The sequence below is a fragment of the Numida meleagris genome, chromosome 20 (genome assembly GCF_002078875.1).
Source record: "Numida meleagris isolate 19003 breed g44 Domestic line chromosome 20, NumMel1.0, whole genome shotgun sequence".
In the NCBI taxonomy this organism is placed as follows: Eukaryota; Metazoa; Chordata; class Aves; order Galliformes; family Numididae; genus Numida; species Numida meleagris.
The window spans coordinates 5,420,245-5,440,941 of record NC_034428.1 but is presented as its reverse complement, the minus strand read 5'-3'; the positions used below and the strand labels follow the sequence as shown (position 1 = coordinate 5,440,941).

The window sequence follows — 20,697 nt, the reverse complement described above, 5'->3', positions numbered from 1 at the left end:
TACCGGTCCTGAAGCCATCAAGTCCAGGTGCAGTTTTCACCAGCTGCACTTACATTTCCACCTGGAATGACATCTGTCAGCACGGAATGCAGTACCCTAAGGCTCAACCAAGAGGCTGCTGAAAAAATCACCGCACAACCAAACGTAGCAATGGATGCAGGCATTCATCTGCTGGAGAGGAGATATGTAGGAGGAACAAATCGCTGATGCTTCAGACTGCAACTGCTTCTAGTTCTACTGGATTCAAAGATGTCACTGCGTGCCAGCGTACAATATCAGTCAGTTAATCAATTAGTCAATCAAGTTCCATCCCAAAGAGCAGCTTGGCTTTGAGCTGGAGGTGAGGAGCCCAGGCCACAAAGAAAGGAGATACAGTGAATGGGTTTCCTTTTGTTTCTTGCACAGTTCACAGACTCTAATGCTGAACGGCTCCGATATTCATCCCTGCAAAAAGCACATAGGCTAATTCTCACTTAAAACCCCTCTAAGATTTATTTCAGTGCTTTGGTTGAATCTGGATGTCGGATCAATATTTTGTTTGCCCTTTGTGAATGAGAAATGTTAGGAAATACATTAAGATCACGCTAATCTGAAAATTGAGAGTTCCTAATGATGCTTATAACTGCCTAGAAATGTCCTGCCTGTTATTACCTGCATGTTAATACCTATCGCTACCAGAAATTAATCTTCTGAGTTCTACACATCATGTGCACTTACACATACAGTGCTGGCATGTTAATACCTATCGCTACCAGAAATTAATCTTTTGAGTTCTACACATCATGTGCACTTACACATACAGTGCTGGCTGAGCTCTGCAGCATGAGGGCAATGCCTTGGGTTGGATTGGGCAGGGGCTGGAAAACAAGAAACAGCATGAAAAGTGGCAGTGGTGGTAGGAGGGCAGTTGGACTGGACGATCTTAGAGGTCTTTTCCAACCTGAACGATTCTATGATTCTGTGATTCTCTATACCTCTTCATACAAAACCACATGCATCATTTGCTGTCAATCTCTATAGCACCTCTCGAATCCGGTGCTAACAAAAACCAGCCCAACGCTGTTGACTTCAGCAGAGCAGATCCGCATCTGATAATACTCTCACCACCCCCATGTCCTTCAGAACTGATGCTGTCAGACTCTCACAGAGTTAACTATTACCAATGGAATCACCTCTGCTTTTTAACAGCTGTGGTGCTTTTTTTTTTTTTTTCTTCTGGCCTCCATTATCATTATTATTTCAGCAATAATGTAAAGGTATGTGAATGCTCTCTAGAAGAAATCACAGCAGTCCTATATAAAAACCAACATAAAATGCTATCCTCGCCTTAAAAAGACTCCATTCTAAGCTGAAAGATCAGGAATAGGGCAAATACGTTCTCGATTGAGGTGTATGTGTATAGATACAGCATAGACAAGCAATGTCTATGACCAGCACCAAATAAAAAGGAGGAGGTATGTTTGCAACACTGATTTCAGCAGAGGTCTGAGAAAGGAAGGTGTGGGGGCACAAAAAATCAAGAAATCGAACAGCTCGGAAGGTGATTACTAAGAAATCCTGTCCCACATAAACTCAGAAATAATAATACAATATTGCTTGACTGCATTCAAGCCATAGGGAGAGATGTAGTAAGTTTTTTATCTTCTTGTGACACTGATGATATGCCAAGCACATACGGTAATGGGCAGAGAGCCAAAACATGTTAGCTGTAAATACGAAAAACTGCTTATGCAAGCTTCACTCATGACTAATTGTTGCTGCCTGCTTAATTGTGTGGTTTCATTGCCACATGTTTCCATCTTCCTACTGGGATTTTTAAAAGCTGGATGATGGGACACGGAGGGAATTGCTAAACCTGTGCCTTTGCCTTCAGAAATACTGCAAAAGTTGGAGTGGGAAGGAGGGCACCGCTGCTTCTTCCACTTGACTCCTCGCCGTGCAGCAAGATGGAACTTCTCATCCCCATTTTTCTTCTTGCTGTGACTTTAGTTGTGGCAATGGTATTCTACTATGAACACCCCGTGGCAAATATCCCACCTGGATTTAGTGAGCGCAGAAAGCTGTATGTTCTTCATTACGTCATGAACTTTGGTTTCGGTATGGTAAGTACGCTTTGCTTAAAGCTGCATTTTTGATTTGATTTCTGATAGAGGGATAAGGGGTGGGTGAAATGCTTTAGAATCAATACATGGCAAGTACAGAGCTGGATTTATTTGGTGATGAGAGCACCACTGTGGATACCTGTGGCTCAGCCCCGCTGCCTGCTATGCAGCACTAAAGGAAGCACTACAGAAAAATAAAGTCCTGCAGACAGCATAGTACCTCATTTGTTCCCGATGGCTTAAGTTTTAGCTTTTAAATTGTGCAGCCTCAAGCAGTGCTGAAGCTGCTGCATGATATATGTTAAACTCCTGCTCTGCACAACACAGTGCTTATGCAGAGAATGAGCAACTAAACGATGTACTGAGCTCAGCTCTCTCCTACCAATGCATGACTACTTCTGAGCCATCTGAAAGGCAGCTGCTACATTCATCATCTTTCTCTTCCACAGTGTCTATGTGACTTCCTATTTTGAGTTTAAAAAACACGTCTGTGATGGCTAAATCAAGCTTCATTTCTTTTAGCCTTTGAAATGATGAGAAGAAAATGTTCACTTTCTTTGGCTTGTGCATGACATTTCACTGAAATTCCATGTTCTCCTGTTATTATTTTGTTCTCCTTTTCCCTGCTACACTGCTTATTAAGTTTTGTTTGAAGTCAGCCAGTAAGTTCCTAAGGACGTGACTCACTGTGTGTCCTGAGGAGTGCCTCACCCAGGTCTGAACGTTGCTACAATCAGAAAGCAGTGCAATAAAACAGGACAGTAACTGAAGTCACATGAAGTCTTCTTACCTCTACTATACTACATGTGGAACTCTACATTTTCAAAACGCTGTGTGAACACTCCTTTTTCCATTGAAGTTTTACCTTTGTGTAATTTGTATGTAAGAGACTTGAAACTCCCTGATAACGAATGTGGTTCTCAGCTTCTGATCTTATCATCTTGAATCCTTGCTACTGGCAGGGAGAGGGCAAGGAAAAGCATTGCGCCATGTCAGGAGCAGAGAGATAAGACTATTAATGTATGGTTAAACAAAAGTATAAGTGCAGGCAAAGTTTGAGTCATAGAGTCATGGAATCGTTAAGGTTGGAAAGACCTCTAAGATCACCAAGTCCAACCAGCAACCCATCCCCACCACTAACCATGCCACTCAATGTGACATCTACCCAGCAGGAGCTCTGCTTGTTGCTGTCCAAAGCAGCCAGACCCTCTCCAGGGATGGCAACCCATTAGGCCAAAACTGCAGGGAAAACTAAAGTTTGCTATGGCAGATCTAGACAAAAGATGCATGTGAAGTCACTGGAGAGAAAACAGCTTGATGTAACTATGCACAATCTAGTAAGTTTTATGAGGAACTATCCGTATTCACCTCTGAGGATATACTTAAAACGAGATATGTCTTAATCAAATTTCTTCACTGAAAAATCGACTCGTTCTTTATTTTTCAATATTGGTCTAGAATTTGGTCTCTAAGAAGAAAAACTGACAGATTTTGGAGGTAGCCAGAGGACATAGGACTAACTCTGTCTGGGAGATCGAGTTGCAAACACTGGAGATCCAAACACGGAGGAGCTGATTACGTTACGCTACCTGCAGTGTTAACAGCTCTCTAAGCTTCTTGGACCCCATTCCTTCTAGTAATGACTTCGGCAGAAGGGCTGGCACAGCGTGCAACACACATCACTTCTGTCTGCAGTCTGCATACCTGTGCCAGGAGAAGAAAGGGCCCTAGCAGCAGGTAGCACAGCCACCACCTCCCTCCCACAGGCAGCACCGCCTGCACGCTGCTGCAGGTCCTGCTCCCCTGCCCGAGCATGTGTCTGCATTCCCACTCCTCATCAGCTCGGGTTCCTCTCTATCTTTCACACTGCTCCAAGGGGAGCACAGCACTGCACTGTGCGTGGCTGCTGCTGGGCACACGCTGTGGCACTGATGGCAGAGGCTGAGCTGAAAAATGGACTTGAAACAGAAAAAGGAAAAATGCCAACGCTGCTGATTCTTATAGAGCTTCTACTCGCTGCGCAATTTAAAACACCACCACCAGATAAAAAGTACGTCTGCATATTACCAGAAACAACTAGGAAGATTACATGTCCTGATCCCAATAACTGATGTTCTTCACAATGGAATGGAATGGAGGCAGCCAAGGTCAGGCTGGGGGGGCTCTGGGCACTGATGGAGCTGTGGGTGTCCCTGCTCATTGCAGGGGTTGGACCAGGTGGCCTTAAGGGTCCCTTCCAGCTCAAACCATTCTAAGATTCTGTGATATGATATATATGACAATTGTACTTTGTTGCAGTAATCCACAGCAGATATTCAGAGCTAACAGTGAGGTGACAGAGCAATATAAACAAATGCCAATCTCTATGAAAGCTGATCAGTCAAAGTATCCCAGGTTTAACAACTGCCTGTCAGACCTCCAGCATTAAGCACAGCAGCTGATAAGGACCCCTCTTTTTTTTTTTTTTTTTTTTTGTATTTCCAAGACAAAAGTGATCTACATAATTTACAATGTAGTTAATTACAGGTGTAGCCTTTACTCTTACAAAAGCACTAGTGTGAAGAAAGAGAATACCAGAGGGGACTGAAGGATTAAAGAAACAACAATTATTTTCTCATGGCTATCATACAGGGGATCAGTAGAAGTAACCAGTACGAGAGTAAAACCAGACCACAAATTGATCCTTCTTGCACATGGGATCAGCTCCTCCAATGGCATACAATGAGATCCCCACACCCAACTTCACAGGACCACATTATTGAACTACTGAGGTCTTTAAAAGCGAGGTGAAAGCACACGACTCTCACAATGGGCTCTGAAGACACAAGCTGTGTATAGAGTTCTTTTTGAAACACATATGTAGGAATAACGGCAACACAACAAACCATCCAGTCCAATTGTGTTTATGCACGAAGCCATGCATTATGTGAAGATGGAACCAAGGCTCAAATGCACCCTTGTTCAGGGGCTGGCTGTGGAAGATGCTATGGAAAAATGTTCTTCTAAGGGCTGCTTCAATGCCTAACGAGTGGAAGTATTTGACACTTCTGTCTCCTATTAATAGCTCAAGATTTATTCCATTAATAGAGACTAAGCCAGGATTTCACCACTGCAGAATGAGATCATTTGTAAAACATCATGCTGTCCTCTAACATTTCTAACACTTGCATTAGTTTGTGGTTTCTTTTCCTTTATTAACAGGCAATATTACTGGAAAAGCTTGGTATCATGTCAGAGGTCAGTTTCCTCAGAGCTATAATGGATGGAATACCACCACTAAAAGATAAACGTCTTATTATCAAGGACTTAATCTTTGAAAACATTCAAGTAAGACTGTACCAGCCCAAAACATCGACCACTGGCCAAAGGAGAGGGGTCCTCTACTTCCATGGTGGGGTTGGACGGTTTGGAAGCATTCGTAAGTAATGTAAATATTGTAACTAAACATGCTATGCAGTTACTGACCTAACGTGGCATTTATTAAACGGTGAGAAGAGGTAGCAGGTTAAGTATGATAAATTAAAAAAAAATCATCATGTCAGGGCACAGGATAATTTTATTTACGAGCAGTACGCATTCTGTTATACTATACAGACTGCGTATCTAGAACTTCTCTGATTGCTCATCTTCTCCCTCATGCTTATGAGAAAAGCTGAGAAGCTCATAAGAATTTTATTTCTTTTTATCCAAGAGCACAGTTTGTGCTCACAGCCGCACGCAAGCATGGGTGTACGTGTACATACTGCGATGTGTGCTCCCAGTGGAAGTGCTTACAAGGAAAAAATACAGTTTGGAACTTGGAATGGAAAGAGGTGAGCGATCAGATGGGGTCACTCGCACAGGAAAACGTGCAAGATTTAGCTGCTTCTTTTTTAATTTTTAATTGGTTCTCATCTTCAGTCCCACCTTGGCTGTGGCAGCAGTGGTGCTTTGTATTACCTTTTCAGCGACGAGACTGAAACAATGAATGGTAAAAATTCCAGCAGGCTTTCTGGCAAGAAGGTTCCCACCAATGTAATAGGGCTGTGAGCAACGTCCAGATTAGATCAAACCAGCGGTAGGAGATTTACAGTCTAGCTATAACCACAAAACAGAGAAAAAATCTTCAGTATATTTTCTTCTGACTTCCTTTTAAAGCAAGTTACAACTCAATTGAAATACATATTATTATTATTTTCTTTAAACAGGGGCCTATGAAAGAACATGCCGCTATCTTGCTAGGAAAACCAATTCAGTGTTTGTGTCTGTTGGGTAAGTAGGGTTAATCCAAGCACACAGTGTGGCAGCCCTTCCTGTCTCCTCCTGGGTTCCTAATTCTTTAATGCACAAGTTCCTGCAAGCCATGCTCCCTGCAAACCACACAGAGCACTCGTATTTAACGACCACATGTGTTTCACTAGCACTAATGACTCTTAGAATGAATTAGTCAACTAATCCCCACTTGTTAATTTCCAAATAAAATCCATTAGAATAATTTGTAGCTCCCACTGGGTGAGGATGGTTTTATTTCCTAATAAAGCCATGCACATAACTTGAAACCAACACTGTGTTAGAAGTGTAACTGCCTCTGTCAGAAGCACGGCTGCCCAGGCTCCTCAATACTCCTCAATACTCATTTCATTCATAGCTCTGAAAATCTGTGTGTGGGCATGGAGCCCGCATCTCACCTGCAATTCATCCCAGATGAAAAACCTAAATTCTCTTTCTGATGAGTTGTAATATATCTTTAAAAGAACCAGATTTTAATAGCTCATGCCTTGGAACTGGATTAAAACGGCCCTAATTGCTATTTACTTCCTAAAATACTCAGTCATTAGCTCCTATTGATTCTGTTTATAAAGAACTCAGCTTTAAGAAAAAGACACAAGATTTTTTTGTATTTTGTGATAAATTTTCTATGATCTCTTTGATTTCTAATGAGAATTGCTGATAGCTGATTCTTACATATATGCCTGGCCATCTAATTCTCCAGTAACCCAGGGTGTGTCCCCACTCACCTAAAACATAGGTAACTAAAGATACATTATCCAAAGAGAGGATAGTGCACTGAACCCCTTCAAATACAAAAAAAAAACAGTAATAAAGATTGCTCTGAAAGTGATGCCTCCCATTTATTTCCACGGAAACTACAACAGCTACAAAGAGCACAGTAACACTGTTTGAGAGAGCAAATTCTCAGCTACAGAACACTATTTTTCAACATAGCCACCACCATTAGCTACGCATTCACCGGCAATGAACAAAAGCCTGCATGCCGTGCTCATCAAAATCTGCACCAGTGGAGGTGACCACTGTCACTGTCGCTGCTGCAGAAATGCATCACCCACCCCTTACTGTGCTCACATCCACTGTTCTATCTCCATAAATGTTCAGCAGGCGTCAGTGAATGCCAATGGAATGTCATTTTTCTGCATGGAAGAATTATATTCCACATCTTTGCTCCACATGCACTTCCATGCCAGATGCCATGTGTCAGACTGTCCTTCTGCTGCCACGTGTCACACAGCAACCAATGTAATGGGATATTGGTGGGAAGGTTCAACCTCTTCTGCCGTCCCACCAACATCTGCCTCTGATGTCGTGGGCCAACATCATAAAATAGGAGGCATTCCTCTTGGAGCAGCCCTCATACATCATAAGCAAGAATTTTTATAATTTCTGTTGCTGTAATTACAGTCTCAGGACATTTTCCCATCTTCAGAATGAAACATACGAACACATGAATGAAAAGACAACGAAGGGACCATTGATTAGATGTGACCATGTTGAAACCCTTCTGTTCCTATCTAGGTATCGCCTAGCTCCTGAGTACCCATATCCAACCCAATTCCAGGACTGTCTCACTGCCACCATACACTTCATGAAGACAGCACAAGATTACGGAGTAGACCCTGCCCGCATTATTGTCTGTGGAGACAGCAGTGGAGGTACACTCACTGCTGCTGTTGCCCAAGCACTGGTGAACAGAAAAGATGTCCCAAAGCTGAGAGCACAAATCTTAATATATCCATTTCTCCAGGCTGCAGACTTTAATTTGCCTTCTTATCAGCAGAATGCCAAAATTCCTGTTTTGATAAGGGAACGAACCCTCATTCTTGGTTTGAAGTATCTCAATAAAGACTTGTCTGCTGTAAATACATTACTTGAGGGTTCCCATATTTCAGAAAAGGGAAGACAGAAGTATCATAAATGGCTGAGTGTTGATAATATTCCTCACGAGTTTAAAACGAGAGGCTACACACCTCCAGGCCCACCAGCACCATTCTCAGACGAACTCTATGAACTGGCCAAGCCTTTTCTTGAACCTTTATTTTCACCACTGCTGTGTGAAGACAGTGTCATTGCCCAACTTCCTGAGACTTTCATTCTGACCTGTGAATACGATGTGCTTAGAGACGACGGACTGCTGTACAAGAAACGATTAGAGGATCACGGTATAAAGGTGACCTTGTGCCATCTGGAAGAGGGGTTCCATGGAACAGTATTCTTAGCTGCTTATGGTAAGGTGGCAAGATTCCAATCTGGAATTAAAGGCATGGAAAAGATACAAAAATTCCTAAGATTGATGTAAACCTCCATTATTTGCTTCCCCTTCCTGATTCCTATCTCTCCCTACTTGCAAAGATTTTGTAAAAAACACCCTCAGCTTTCCTTCTGTTAAAACATCTTCTGAAACTTCTGCATTGGCTCTGCCTAGTTTTTACCCAAGAAATTGATTTTGTGACAGTTTTCACTTCATTTTTACTTATGATCAAAGAAGGACAATATCACTCGATTTTGCCTACCATCTCTTCACAGTTTTCTCCACTACCCATAAGAGGTCTGGTACCCACGACTAATGGTTCACAGTGCAGTTTGGCTTAATAAACTTCTGGTAATATAAATATATAAATAGAGAGTTGAGGACAACGTGAGGAGAATGGATCTACAAATTAAGTGCATAACAAGCATGGTCAATGATGTATCGAGATCTGTATCTGATGAAAGCTGAGTTTGAGACAAGCTTGAAGAAAACTGAATAAAGCAGAAAAGGTGTGGGCGAGAATGAAGTCTCAACTTTGCAACCATACTTCAGTTCTGGGCCCCCCAGTTCAAGAGAAACCCAGGCTTACTGGAAAGAGCCCAGCACAGGGCCACCAAGATGATCAAGGGCCTGGAGCACCTCTGCCGTTATGGGAGGCTGAGAGAGCTGGGACTGCTGAGCCCAGAGCAGAGGAGGCTCTGGGGGATCTCTTCAAGGTATTTAAGGACCTGAACGGCGAGTGCAGAGAGAAGGGAGCCAGGCTCTTGTCAGCAGTGCCGGTGCCAGGACAAGAGGCAATGGGCACAAACTGGACCATGAGAGGATCCGTCGAAACATCAGGCAGCACTTGCGTGCTGTGTGGGTAACGGAGCAACAGCACAGGCACCAGAGAGGCTGTGGGCTCTCCTCCTTGGAGATCCAAACCCACCTGAAAGTGATGCTGGTGCTCTGGGTGGCCCTGATGGGGCAGGGTGGGACCAGAGAGACACAGAGGTTTCTCCAGCTCCAAACAGGCAGGGATTCTGGGATCCCGTGAAGTGGAAAGACAGAAGGTCTGGAAACGATTAAGCCTGAAATTACAGATGCTGCAAAAAAGTATTGATTAATGCAACATCTATTTAAAAATGCATATACGCTTCTTTATATAGGTACAGAAAAATGCGAATGCACAGTAATATCAGTCGCTATACACAGAGCACAGACTGAAGAAGAAAGCACTTCCCCGCAGAAGGACGATGAGCAGTGCCATGGCAGAGAAAGGAGAAGGAGGGAGAAAAAAAAATTTAAAAATACAAAAAAAATCAAAGTTCACATTGATCGTAAATGGTTCACAACAAAGCTGAGAATAAGGATGAAGTGAAACAAAACAAAAGACTACAATAAAGGTGCTGAGAGGAAGAGAAATGACACCATTTAATGCACGTTGGACAAGTCACGGTTCTAGAGAGGGGCTTTCCTCCTCACTTGGCACATAAATGCTCTCCTGCAGTAGGCTTTAAAGGTTTGATACGAAACTTGATATTGAACCATCACAGATTATTCTTGTGCAATAGCGACAAAGCTACTTCTCAGCATGATCTTGTTCTAAGCTGCATTAATGTAGAGAAGCAGAGAATCCTCACACTGAGTGCTGTAAGTCTCTTTGGGAAATACCCTGTATGTACTCTATTGTTTAAGAAATGAGGTTGAATTTCATTAATACAGTCAAAAAGCAAAAGAAAGAAAAAAACACAGGGAGATAGAGGATACAGCAGAGTTTATTTCCTCGGGAAAGGAGGCTAATGAGCATACAGCTTTCAAAGAAAAAGGGTAGCTGAGAGGCAGATAGCCTGTAGTATGCAAAATATTTATGGTTTACTTTTTCTAGAATAATCTGAGTTACTAAATGTCCTGATTTCCAGATTTTTCAACAACACCCTTAGAAAGAGCAATATCTTGCTAAAACCATGGAATCATAGAATCACCAAGATTAGAAAAGACCTCCAAGATCATCCAGTCCAACCATCCACCTACAACCAGTATTTCCCCACTAAACCACGTCCCTCAGTACATCTAAATGTTTCTTGAACACCTCCAGGGACGGTGACTCAACCACCTCCCTGGGCAGCCCATTCCAGTGCCATTAAACCTAGGATTCCCAGCTGTCAGTAAAGTCAGTTAGAATGCTACAAGTGCATGAAGATAAGAGGAGAATGAGTTTATTGTCCATGATTAGAAATGATGATAAACTCTGGGAGCTTATCAGGACGAGCAAGGTTCCAATCAGAGTATACCTGAAATCTGAAAGGTTTTCTCTGACAATGTTCTATTTTCAGATTTATATTCCTTGATGTCTAATTAACACAAATAATTGCATGAAATATTTTACATCTACATTTTACCTGCATTGTGATAAAAGCAGTTTGTGCACATGATTTGGTGTTTAACTTAGGTCTGTGCTGAGGATTCACATCGATAATGAATTCCTGAGACGGAAGACAAATTCTCAAATGAAAATGTCATTGTGATATAAATAGACTTGTTGCACTCAATTAACTCATTTCTTATTCTGATATTAGACATTCGACATTATTGTATATATTTTCTACCCACCACTGTCTTATTTAAACTATAATCAAAAGCAAAGAACGCTGCTAACAATTATGTAAGGGAAGCCTTCAGCAAGAAGATGCAATGGAAGGATGTTCTCCAATGCTTGGCATGGTGACATTATTTATATTCAGCTAATTGGAAAATGAAGCCTGCCAGAACAATGTGAATGCCATTTGGTTACACTCGTAAAGATTAATTGAAAAAAAAAAAAGAGGAAAATGTACGAGGCTATTGCACATGGCCTTTCAGAATGAATACAATTTGAATAATCAAAACAGCAAAAAATCTACAATTTCTTCCTGATTTTGAGGCAGATGTATCAGTTAGTACGGACTTTCAGATGCTGACTATTTTGCACATGGGGAACCAGTGCCACTAATTTTGACATTCACTTCCTTCATTGACACGGGTGGCAGTTTGTCCATCAAGTGACAGAAGAGCACACTCCTAACACTGAAATACTGAGAATGAAACAAAGAATAAGGTAACAACGATCAGATATCCCATGGCTTAAAAAAACCAACAAAGACAACACGCTGAAGATACTGCAGATCTTTTCTTTAATGACTCGACTAGCAATGAAATAACTGGTAATTTCAAACTTTCAGTTCTCAAGGTAAAATCTCAGCATTAAGTATTCCTTTAACAACAGGACCCTTTTCTTAGGCAAAGTATCTTACAGGAGCATCCCAGTCAGTGCTTCATGCTCATTTCAGATACAGGCTCATGGTTCTCTCAAAATTTCACTTCCCTTAATACCCCAAAGATCAACTTCTCACTGTAAAGGAACTTCATATAGAAATGTATTATTTCGTTTAAAGGACATACTTTGTTGACTGCAATTAAAGCAGAAAAAACTCCAGTCATCATGTTCTGTATCTTTTTGACACAGCTACGCATGCAAACAATGAGTGAGAAGAACTATACACGTGAAACAACGTAATGACATCACGAGATGTCAGTATACAGTTGATTTTTCAATGCTATCCGAATAACCTGGCAAACATCTTTGTGCTCTGGGTACAAACTATGAGCACCCAACAGACGTTTCAAAAGGTCATTGAGTGTTTTAGACACTCCAAGGCTGTGCATTGCTCCACCCCAGGTGCAGTGCCCCCCATTTTCATCTGCTCAGTCTCAAGCAATTGCTGACTGCCCAATGCTCCCACCTGCCCACATCCCTCTGCAAGGCCTCTCGTTCCTCCTGGGAGCCAGCAGCACCTCCCAGCTTGGTGGCAGCAGTAGGTGAGGACGCACTGCACTCCTGCTCACCTAAGGGCTGGGAGCAATGAATCTTGGATCTGGCCACAGAAAGTTGAGGCTGGTCACAATTTTGATGTTTGCATTCAGACTAATGACTTCAAAATAACACATCTTGGTTTGGTGAACTGCAGCAGTTTAGTTGGACGCCATTCAGGTGGAGAAGAGTTCACCCATTTCAAGGAACAGAACCTCTCAGCTGATGAGGCACAGAGGTCCAAGAACTCAACCACATTACAAAACACTGCATTAACAAAGGCCTTCTGTAGAGACATTGATTAAAAAATGTACCTGAACAGAACGACACCATATCTTAGTTTTTCATCACTGAATGTGCACAGGCTGCACAGGGAAGTGGTGAAGTCATGATCCCTGGAGGTGTTCAAGGGATGCAGAGATGTGGCACTGAGGGACGTGGTCAGTGCGCACGGTGGAATGGGTTGGGGGTGGACTCGGTGATCTCAGAGGACTTTTTTCAACCTTAACGATTCTATGATTCAATGATATACCTCAAAGCAGACTCGAGGGGAAGAAAGGAAAGGTTAAATCAAGATTTATGGCAGGCTGCACAGATGGTGACTTTCAGTCATGAGTAAGAGCAATGTGCACAAGGAGTGGCTACTAATTTGGGAGAGGAGGTGGAGATAACAAGGGAGGACGCCGAAAGATGGGTAGGAGGCAGATACACTGCACATTAACAAACAGTACAACTTAGCAAGCACTAAGCTGTAATTTCTAAAAAATAAGGTGTCCCTGCGAAGGACACATCAAATCCATCTCACAGATCAGAAGAGTAAGGCTTACCAGGTGTGAAGAGGTCTGAGCTGCTTTCAGCCCTTTGCTTACATACATACAGAAATGGGAGCAGTAAGATTCCTACCTGCTCTACTTGGTAAAACTGAAGTAAGTTACGCTGCGTTAGGAATCTAGTTGTCCTACTGTGTTATCTGGAGTTAATAAATACACAGAGCCAGGTAAATCTCATTTACAGGAGCCTTTCATTTAGAAAGGTACATTAAAACCAGCCAAAACCAGAAGAAATAAAAAGAGGAACGTATCAGCAGCTATTAGTTTGGATTTTCATTCTTTTTTCTTATTTTTTTTCTGGTTTTTTTTTTTTTTTTTTGGCTGCATGACTCCACTCAGCCACTGAAGCTGGCTGTACTTGATTGAATCAGCACCTCAGTCGTTATACACAAGCACTTTTATCACACATTAGCTCTTGTAGCACTTCCTGACTTACTTGTAGAAGTGCTGCAATCATCAACTGTTTCCTAACACAGCCCACAACCTCCTGATGTTCACATAACCCATGAGCACCAGCCACCCTGGCACTCCAGCCTTGCTTTGGTTTGAAAGCTGCCTGACTCTCACATGGATACATGATTGGTGTGAAGAGTTTAGTGCATTCTCAGGCTGCAAAGAGGTCTGTGATTGCCCATCTAGACCAGCCTTACAGAAACCCATCCACACGGCCTGTTGGAAACATGGCACTCTCTGCTCAGCATAATCCATGAGAGGTTGACACCGATCACAGACGCCTCTGCTTGTACATCTGCAGGCACAGAATGGTGGACCAGAATGGAAAAATGTGAAACATCACTGACCAAGCATCAGCAGAAAACAAAGTGATGGGTGGCAACAGATTATTTAAGTCACAAATGTCTATCAGAATAGGAGGCACCAAACGACATGAGATGGTTGTGAATATGAGCACTCCCAGAAGGACTGAGCTGCCCTAAGATCACTGCTTCGTTTTGGAAACCATGAAAACTGGGGGAGGGAGGAAGGAATGAGGAGCTGCAGTAGCATACAGCTACAAGAGTAAAATATTAAGATGTTATTCTGAAACATCACATAACTGATGGTTCTTGAACAACAGAAGGGCTGTGGATGAATGACTTGGCCACCTGGAACAGCTGAGGGCTTGCACATTGCACAAATGTTGGTGCAGACACCGGTTGCTTTATCCCACACAGTCTTATCTCCAGTTGTGCAAGCCGGTCGACTTGGTTGTTTTGATTTAAATTGCGTGCTAATGAAGCCAAGGATTAGATCAGTTTTCAGATGGCAATTTCATTTTAAAAGCCAAGACAGGAAAACAGTTTGGGAACTGTAACTTTATCATTGTGCAGAAAATGAAATTCTGTGAAGAAAACAGAAACGTGATTTCCCCAAATGACTGCCACCAACTTTAGCCATTCCTTACTAATATACATGTATCCATCCTGCCCTTACATTGAATTACAAACAAGAAGGAACATACAATTGATCGAGTTCAGTCAATGAAGAGATGTACCAGGGGCTTGAATCGACATAGATATCACCTGGGAGACCCACACGTGGCTTCAGGCCAGCACTGACTGTACAGCTTGTACTCCTACCTCTTGGAAAAAGCAGTACTGATGCATCAAATTTCTGTGCGAGCTGAAGTCGTACACACCATTTAAATTAACCCAGTCTTTCCACTGAGACATATCACAGGTCATAGACAGAGCAAATGCTCTCTTACTTAAGTGTGAATCAAAGTTCATAAGAAATGTGGATTTGAGTATTTGTCTTCTCAGAGGAGCGTACACCTTGACGGCAGCTGTGAGGATCCCCACATCTCCAGAATCGAACGTGACAACAGTAATGGCATCTCTAACGAGCCCACAACAAGCCAGACACCGACAATCTTCCAGACATAAATCAACTCCATATATTTTGAGTGCCCCTTTTGGAAAAGGAGATTCCCCCTCCCCCTTTTTTAATCTTAGCGTTGCCAATAGTATCATTAGCAAAGAAGGGAGGAGAGTATCAGAGTATTGCAACATTAATAAACTTATTTCTGCTAATGAATGGATTGCTTACTCTGCTGTGAAGACACCTCTGAAACACCCAAGAACCAAGACTTGAGGCAGCACAGGCTTTTGGTTTTTTTTGGAGTTCACTTCCACTGAAGTGAAATGGCATCCATTTATAAAAGTTTAGTAGTGTTAGGAGTGATTTTCATTTCACCTGTTGTAATATCAGCACTGTTTTTGGGCAGGCTGTTCTATGACTTTCTCCATTCAGAACTGCCACCTGGAATTGACCAACCTCTGAAGCTTTACTTTTACCACTCGGTGCTGATTACTTCCATGGTGTTGGTAAGTTCACTTTCTTAACACTGGGGATTTGCCTTTTGTTCTGGTAGGATATTTGGGAGCTGGAAGACAATGGGAAAAAGGAAATATATATATATATGTAATATATATATTACATATTATTATAGATAGTACATATAATAATAATATAATACAGTATATATATTATATAATACATATATGTATGGTGTTCCTACTGGACTGGATGTACATATAATAATAACATTTATTTATAAGCAGGCCTAGATTACTCTTCCCATTTGCTGCATTCTGTATTCACTATACACAATCAAACATATATATTCATAGACATATACACACTGTGTATCTGAGACAATGAAATTAATACAAAATGGATGGCAATGGTTTGGGCTTTCTTCTCATGTGGCTAGTTCAGAGAATATGATAAAGATGTATTTGTGAATGATATGATTAGGTTTCTCTCATTCTTTAAAAATGTATGTGTACCTGTATTTACTCACACGAATTTAACATTATTCTGAAGGCAAAATTAAAATGTTTCAAATGGAAAGGAGAAATTAATTCTTATGAAAAAGATGTAAAAAATTGGAGATTTTCAGTTTTAAAAATTCTGGGATTTGTTCCATCCATCTCCCAAGTTATATGATATTTCCAGTGTCAAAGAAACTGTGGAGATTTTTAGAGAGGAAGAAAGGACCAGCACGAAGCAAGTTCTTAATGACCTTCTAGATCTACACAGGCTGGCCTTAAAACATGGATTTCCTTGGGCTGAAAGTGACCACTGAATCCATTTAGGGTCTTGAGGTTTTCCCCCACAAATTGCACAGTATTTGGATACTGGGCTTCAAAGCAGTTGGTTTTGTGGTTAAGACAGTACGATACAGTAAATCTCTTCCACCAAGTAACAGAAATTTCTTCTTTGGGTAATTAAATTCTCTTTGCAATTCCTCATGCAAAATATATTGCATCTTTAAGAAAAGTGATTAAAAAAATATCTTCTAAAATCTCAGAATCACAGAACTGTAGGGGTTGGAAGGGACCTCCCAAGATCTCTGAGTCCAACCGCCTGCCAAGGCTCCCTACAGCAGGAAGGAGTCCAGGAACGTTGTCCTCTTTTCATCACAGGTTAAGAAGTAGAAGCAACTGCTCTTGTTTGTGTACCTCATGAGTCTACAACTCCCATAGATTCTAGCAGAACCTACTTGATTAGTTACCTACTAATCTGTTCTTTCATCAGCCTCACGCCCATAGTTGCTACTGACACTTATTTCCAAATCAAAGATTATTTTTCTCCTTACTCTCAGCTGAAATACATGTGTGATTACTTTTTAGATTTGCAACAAGAAACACACAAAAATAGATAATGAGCAAGAGGATCACTGCCTATGCTGAACAGGGTTTGATGCATTATTTTTTCTCAATCTTCAGCAACGCTCAACTCAATCAGAATAATTCAAGGATTTCTCAGCACTCACTGTAAATCCAATGAGGCACTGTCTCCTGAAAATACAATACAGTAAAATAAACGCAAGATTTTTTTTTTTTAATTAAAGATAATTGTAACCTTTCACACTAATTATTTTTTCTTTTCAACAGGGAAAGATTTTGGAGAAGCTAGGGATCTGCAGTGATTTAAGCTTATTACGACTTGTGGTAGATGGAATACCACCATGGAGAGATTCAGAACTTCTTATCAAAGACCTCAAAGTAGATGAGGTACCACTGAGGATTTATCAGCCCAAGTGGCCACCTACTGGCAAAAGAAGAGGAATACTGTATTTTCATGGAGGAGCTGGCACATTTGGGAGCATCAGTAAGAAACCAGCAAGTTTTCTTTTTAAAGTCAGATCCAAATCTTTACCCCCCAGACATGTGTCAGTATCTCACTCGTCCTTCCTAATGACCATAGATATCGTAAACCCAGTACTAACTGCAAAGGACCTTACCGCATTAACAGTCTAGTGTGCAGTTAAGGGCAATCACCCACTTTGGAGTACAGGCAAAGCATCCTAGATCTACTTTCTGGAATCATTACATAATGATGAAAATGGCAGTAGCGTTCCCAGAAAGAAAACATTCTGGATTTGTTCTTTGAAACAATGCTTCGGTTAACTTTTCAAGGAGAAATTTTCTGTTGTGGACTTCAACTGGAGCAAAGTGTTTTCTCTAAGCTTGAACAGAGCCTCACAGTAGAGAAGTTAAGATACACTACTGTGCTCCGTGCTCATCTGCTGGGTAGGAACGCGAATTGGTGTTTCTTAATCTGTAGCCCATGGATCAAAGGAGATCTAACAGACAGCAAGGCACGGTCCAAGAAAGAATTTAACAAAATTTAAGATTTAGAAGTAATTTAGGAACCGTTTTTTCTTTAAGAACAAAAGGGTGTGTCTGCATTAGCACACCGACAGACAGACTTCAGTTACCTGCAGGTGAGGTTGTGAGTCTCCATGGCTGGAAGGAAAAAAACTTCACCACAAAGTTGCACAGTTGCTGTTCACAACACAATCCATGTTGCACAATCAGCACACTAATGGAGCCGTATCGTATGCCATGACTTAATATAATACCCATATCTATACACTGACCATAGACATACGTGACCTTTCTCTTCAATGCCCCTTGGTATTTGATAACAGGAAAGCAACTAACACAATGACAAGCTTTTATAATGAAAGGTGACACGATACTAAGGCCCTCAGGGCAGCAAGTGGCTGGCTGAAGAAGTGAAGAATGTCTTTATGATATCAGAGGATTGGGCAATAAAACGGTAGGTGACATAAAACACTAGGTGACATGGAGTGCAGAAGCCAAAGAGATGAACAGATGATCCTGGTTTAATAAATAAAACAGTGGAGTCTAAGCAGGCTAGTACTCGGATTTGGGAGGAAGATGATTTGGGGACCACGTTACAAAATTGCCTGAAAATGTTGACTTAGTGCATAGGAGCAGCCAAAAAGCAAATGAGATGCCAGGATTTATTCTTAGGAAAGGAAAACAGGATAAAACTGGAAAGCTCTTTATGCTGCTGTAATAAATCCACGGTGTTTTGAAATGTGACATTCTGGTTCCCATGCATCAAATTGGACCTAACAGTACCAGAAAGTGTGCTGAGATGATAGAAGTGCTTCCCTACTGAAGCACTAAGACTCCTCAGGCTGGAGAAGATGGATAAAGGCAGATACATCATCTGTCTATACAATCATTAGAAGCATGGGAAGTTAAGGGAATGATTATTCACCGTTTCTTACAGCAAAAGAATGGCCTAGATCAAATGGAATATCCAATGCCAGGTAAAAAATGAGCAAAATGAAATGTTTTTTTACATAATTCCGTAAGCAAGCTACGGCATTCTTCACTGCGCAAATTTGTTGATGTTAAAATCATGGGTTCTAGAGGTGACTGTAAAAATTAATGGAAAGAAAATTGATCAAGGGCGTTAAATAAAGAAGCACTTTCTGTATCAATGGAGTCCTCTAAGCCTAACATTTTCACAAGCCTATTGCATAAGCATTATCATATGATTGTCACAAGCTCAGACGGTTTCGTCATCCATCAGCTGAGGTGTGATACCAACCTGGACACTTTTTGTTTTCCCCAGTATCATCATTCATATGTGTCTGTATTATGTCCTATCTGCCAATGACTAACAATAAGAAAACAGGTGAACGTATAAAGGTTGCATTGCACAGAAGTTACTCATTGGTCTCATGCTGCAGTGTCTTCCGCAGAGAACGTGTTCAATACCTTAATACGGATCTATATTTTCAAAAGGATATTTAACTTTTAAAATACAATCTCTGTTATACTTTGTCTGTAGGAGCCTTTGAAAGAATATGCCGCTATATTGCCAAAAAATGCAACTCAGTGGTTGTGTCCGTGGGGTAAGTGTCACTTTTACATACAAATATTTGTGGTAACAGTTCACAGCTGAAACATTTCTGAAAAACATGCTAATATTCTTTGCTATATCAGATTGCGCTCCGTATTTCTGGCTTTAGCCTTTCATTTAATATGGGAACGTACTTAGAGGCAAAGTATTCCAAAATAGCTCTACACCATTACTTTATATTTCCAGTCTACACTGAGTTAAAAGCAAACAAACTTTAAAATATCAATGAAAACACCTACCCAACTACCATACCAGTCAACCACGAACAACACAAATTGCATTTTTAGAACGACTTTGAAAATAACCACGATGCCTTTGACATTCCAGCTATCGCCTGGCTCCTGAACACCCATATCCCGGGCAATATTTTGATTGTCTCAATGCTACCTTATACTTTATGAGGAGTTTAGATGAGTATCACGTGGATCCTTCTCTCATCATCCTTGGCGGTGACAGCTGTGGAGCTAATTTTGCTACGGTAATTTGCCAAATACTGGTGAATAAAAAAGATCTCCCAAAAGTACGTGCACAGATCTTGTTCTATCCAGGACTACAGGGGCTAAATTTTCAATTGCCTTCCTATCAGCAGAATGCGTCAGTGCCCATATTGTCCCGTAAGCTAGTCATCTACTTATGTTTTCGTTACCTTAATAGAAAACCATCATATGTGGAAGATATCATACAAAACTGCCATGTTCCAGAGAGCATGAAATGGAAATACAAAAAATGGATAAGTGCTGACAATATTCCTGATAAATTTAAGATTAGAGGCTACAAACCTCAGAAGCACACTTTATATAAACCTGAAGTCCACGAAGCAATCAAAGAGCTGTTAGCAATGACATTTTCCCCCCTTTTAGCTGAAGATGCCATCATTTGCCAGCTCCCTGAATCCTACATTGTGACCTGTGAGTTTGATGTGCTTCGAGATGATGGTCTGTTATACAAAAAGCGATTAGAGGACAATGGCATTCAAGTAACCTGGTATCATTCTGAGAGTGGTTTCCATGGAATTTTAGCATTTTTTGGCTACGGGATTTTTTCCTTTTTATCTGGAAAAAAGATAATGGATAATACTGTGAATTATATAAACAGCCTATAAAAGTATTTTTCAGAAAAATGATGCAAGCCTTACATTACCCTTGGTGAATTTATGCGTGGCAAAGCATGCAAACACATTTGATTTATGTTTCCTATTTTGACTGCATGAGGAATCTAATT

General features: G+C 41.2%; 2 protein-coding genes across 2 annotated transcripts; both read left to right on the top strand.

Moving 5' to 3' along the window:
* Nucleotides 873-11,455, top strand: LOC110408685 (arylacetamide deacetylase-like 4). The gene is made up of 4 exons (XM_021417686.1): nt 873-2,102; nt 5,304-5,520; nt 6,290-6,353; nt 7,893-11,455. The coding sequence occupies exons 1-4, from the start codon at nt 1,947-1,949 to the stop codon at nt 8,671-8,673; spliced, it is 1,218 nt and encodes a 405-aa protein (XP_021273361.1). The 5' UTR covers nt 873-1,946; the 3' UTR covers nt 8,674-11,455.
* On the top strand, nt 15,331-20,578 carry LOC110408679 (arylacetamide deacetylase-like 4). Its single transcript, XM_021417676.1, has 4 exons — nt 15,331-15,608; nt 17,184-17,400; nt 19,405-19,468; nt 19,804-20,578. The coding sequence occupies exons 1-4, from the start codon at nt 15,426-15,428 to the stop codon at nt 20,576-20,578; spliced, it is 1,239 nt and encodes a 412-aa protein (XP_021273351.1). The 5' UTR covers nt 15,331-15,425.

Coding starts and splice junctions, on each gene's coding strand:
- LOC110408685 (XM_021417686.1), top strand. CDS start 1,947: ATGGAACTTCTCATCCCCATTTTTCTTCTTGCTGTGACTTTAGTTGTG. Junction 5,521..6,289: donor TGGACGGTTTGGAAGCATTC/GTAAGTAATGTA, acceptor TTCTTTAAACAG/GGGCCTATGAAAGAACATGC. Junction 6,354..7,892: donor TCAGTGTTTGTGTCTGTTGG/GTAAGTAGGGTT, acceptor GTTCCTATCTAG/GTATCGCCTAGCTCCTGAGT.
- LOC110408679 (XM_021417676.1), top strand. CDS start 15,426: ATGGCATCCATTTATAAAAGTTTAGTAGTGTTAGGAGTGATTTTCATT. Junction 15,609..17,183: donor TGATTACTTCCATGGTGTTG/GTAAGTTCACTT, acceptor TCTTTTCAACAG/GGAAAGATTTTGGAGAAGCT. Junction 19,469..19,803: donor TCAGTGGTTGTGTCCGTGGG/GTAAGTGTCACT, acceptor TTGACATTCCAG/CTATCGCCTGGCTCCTGAAC.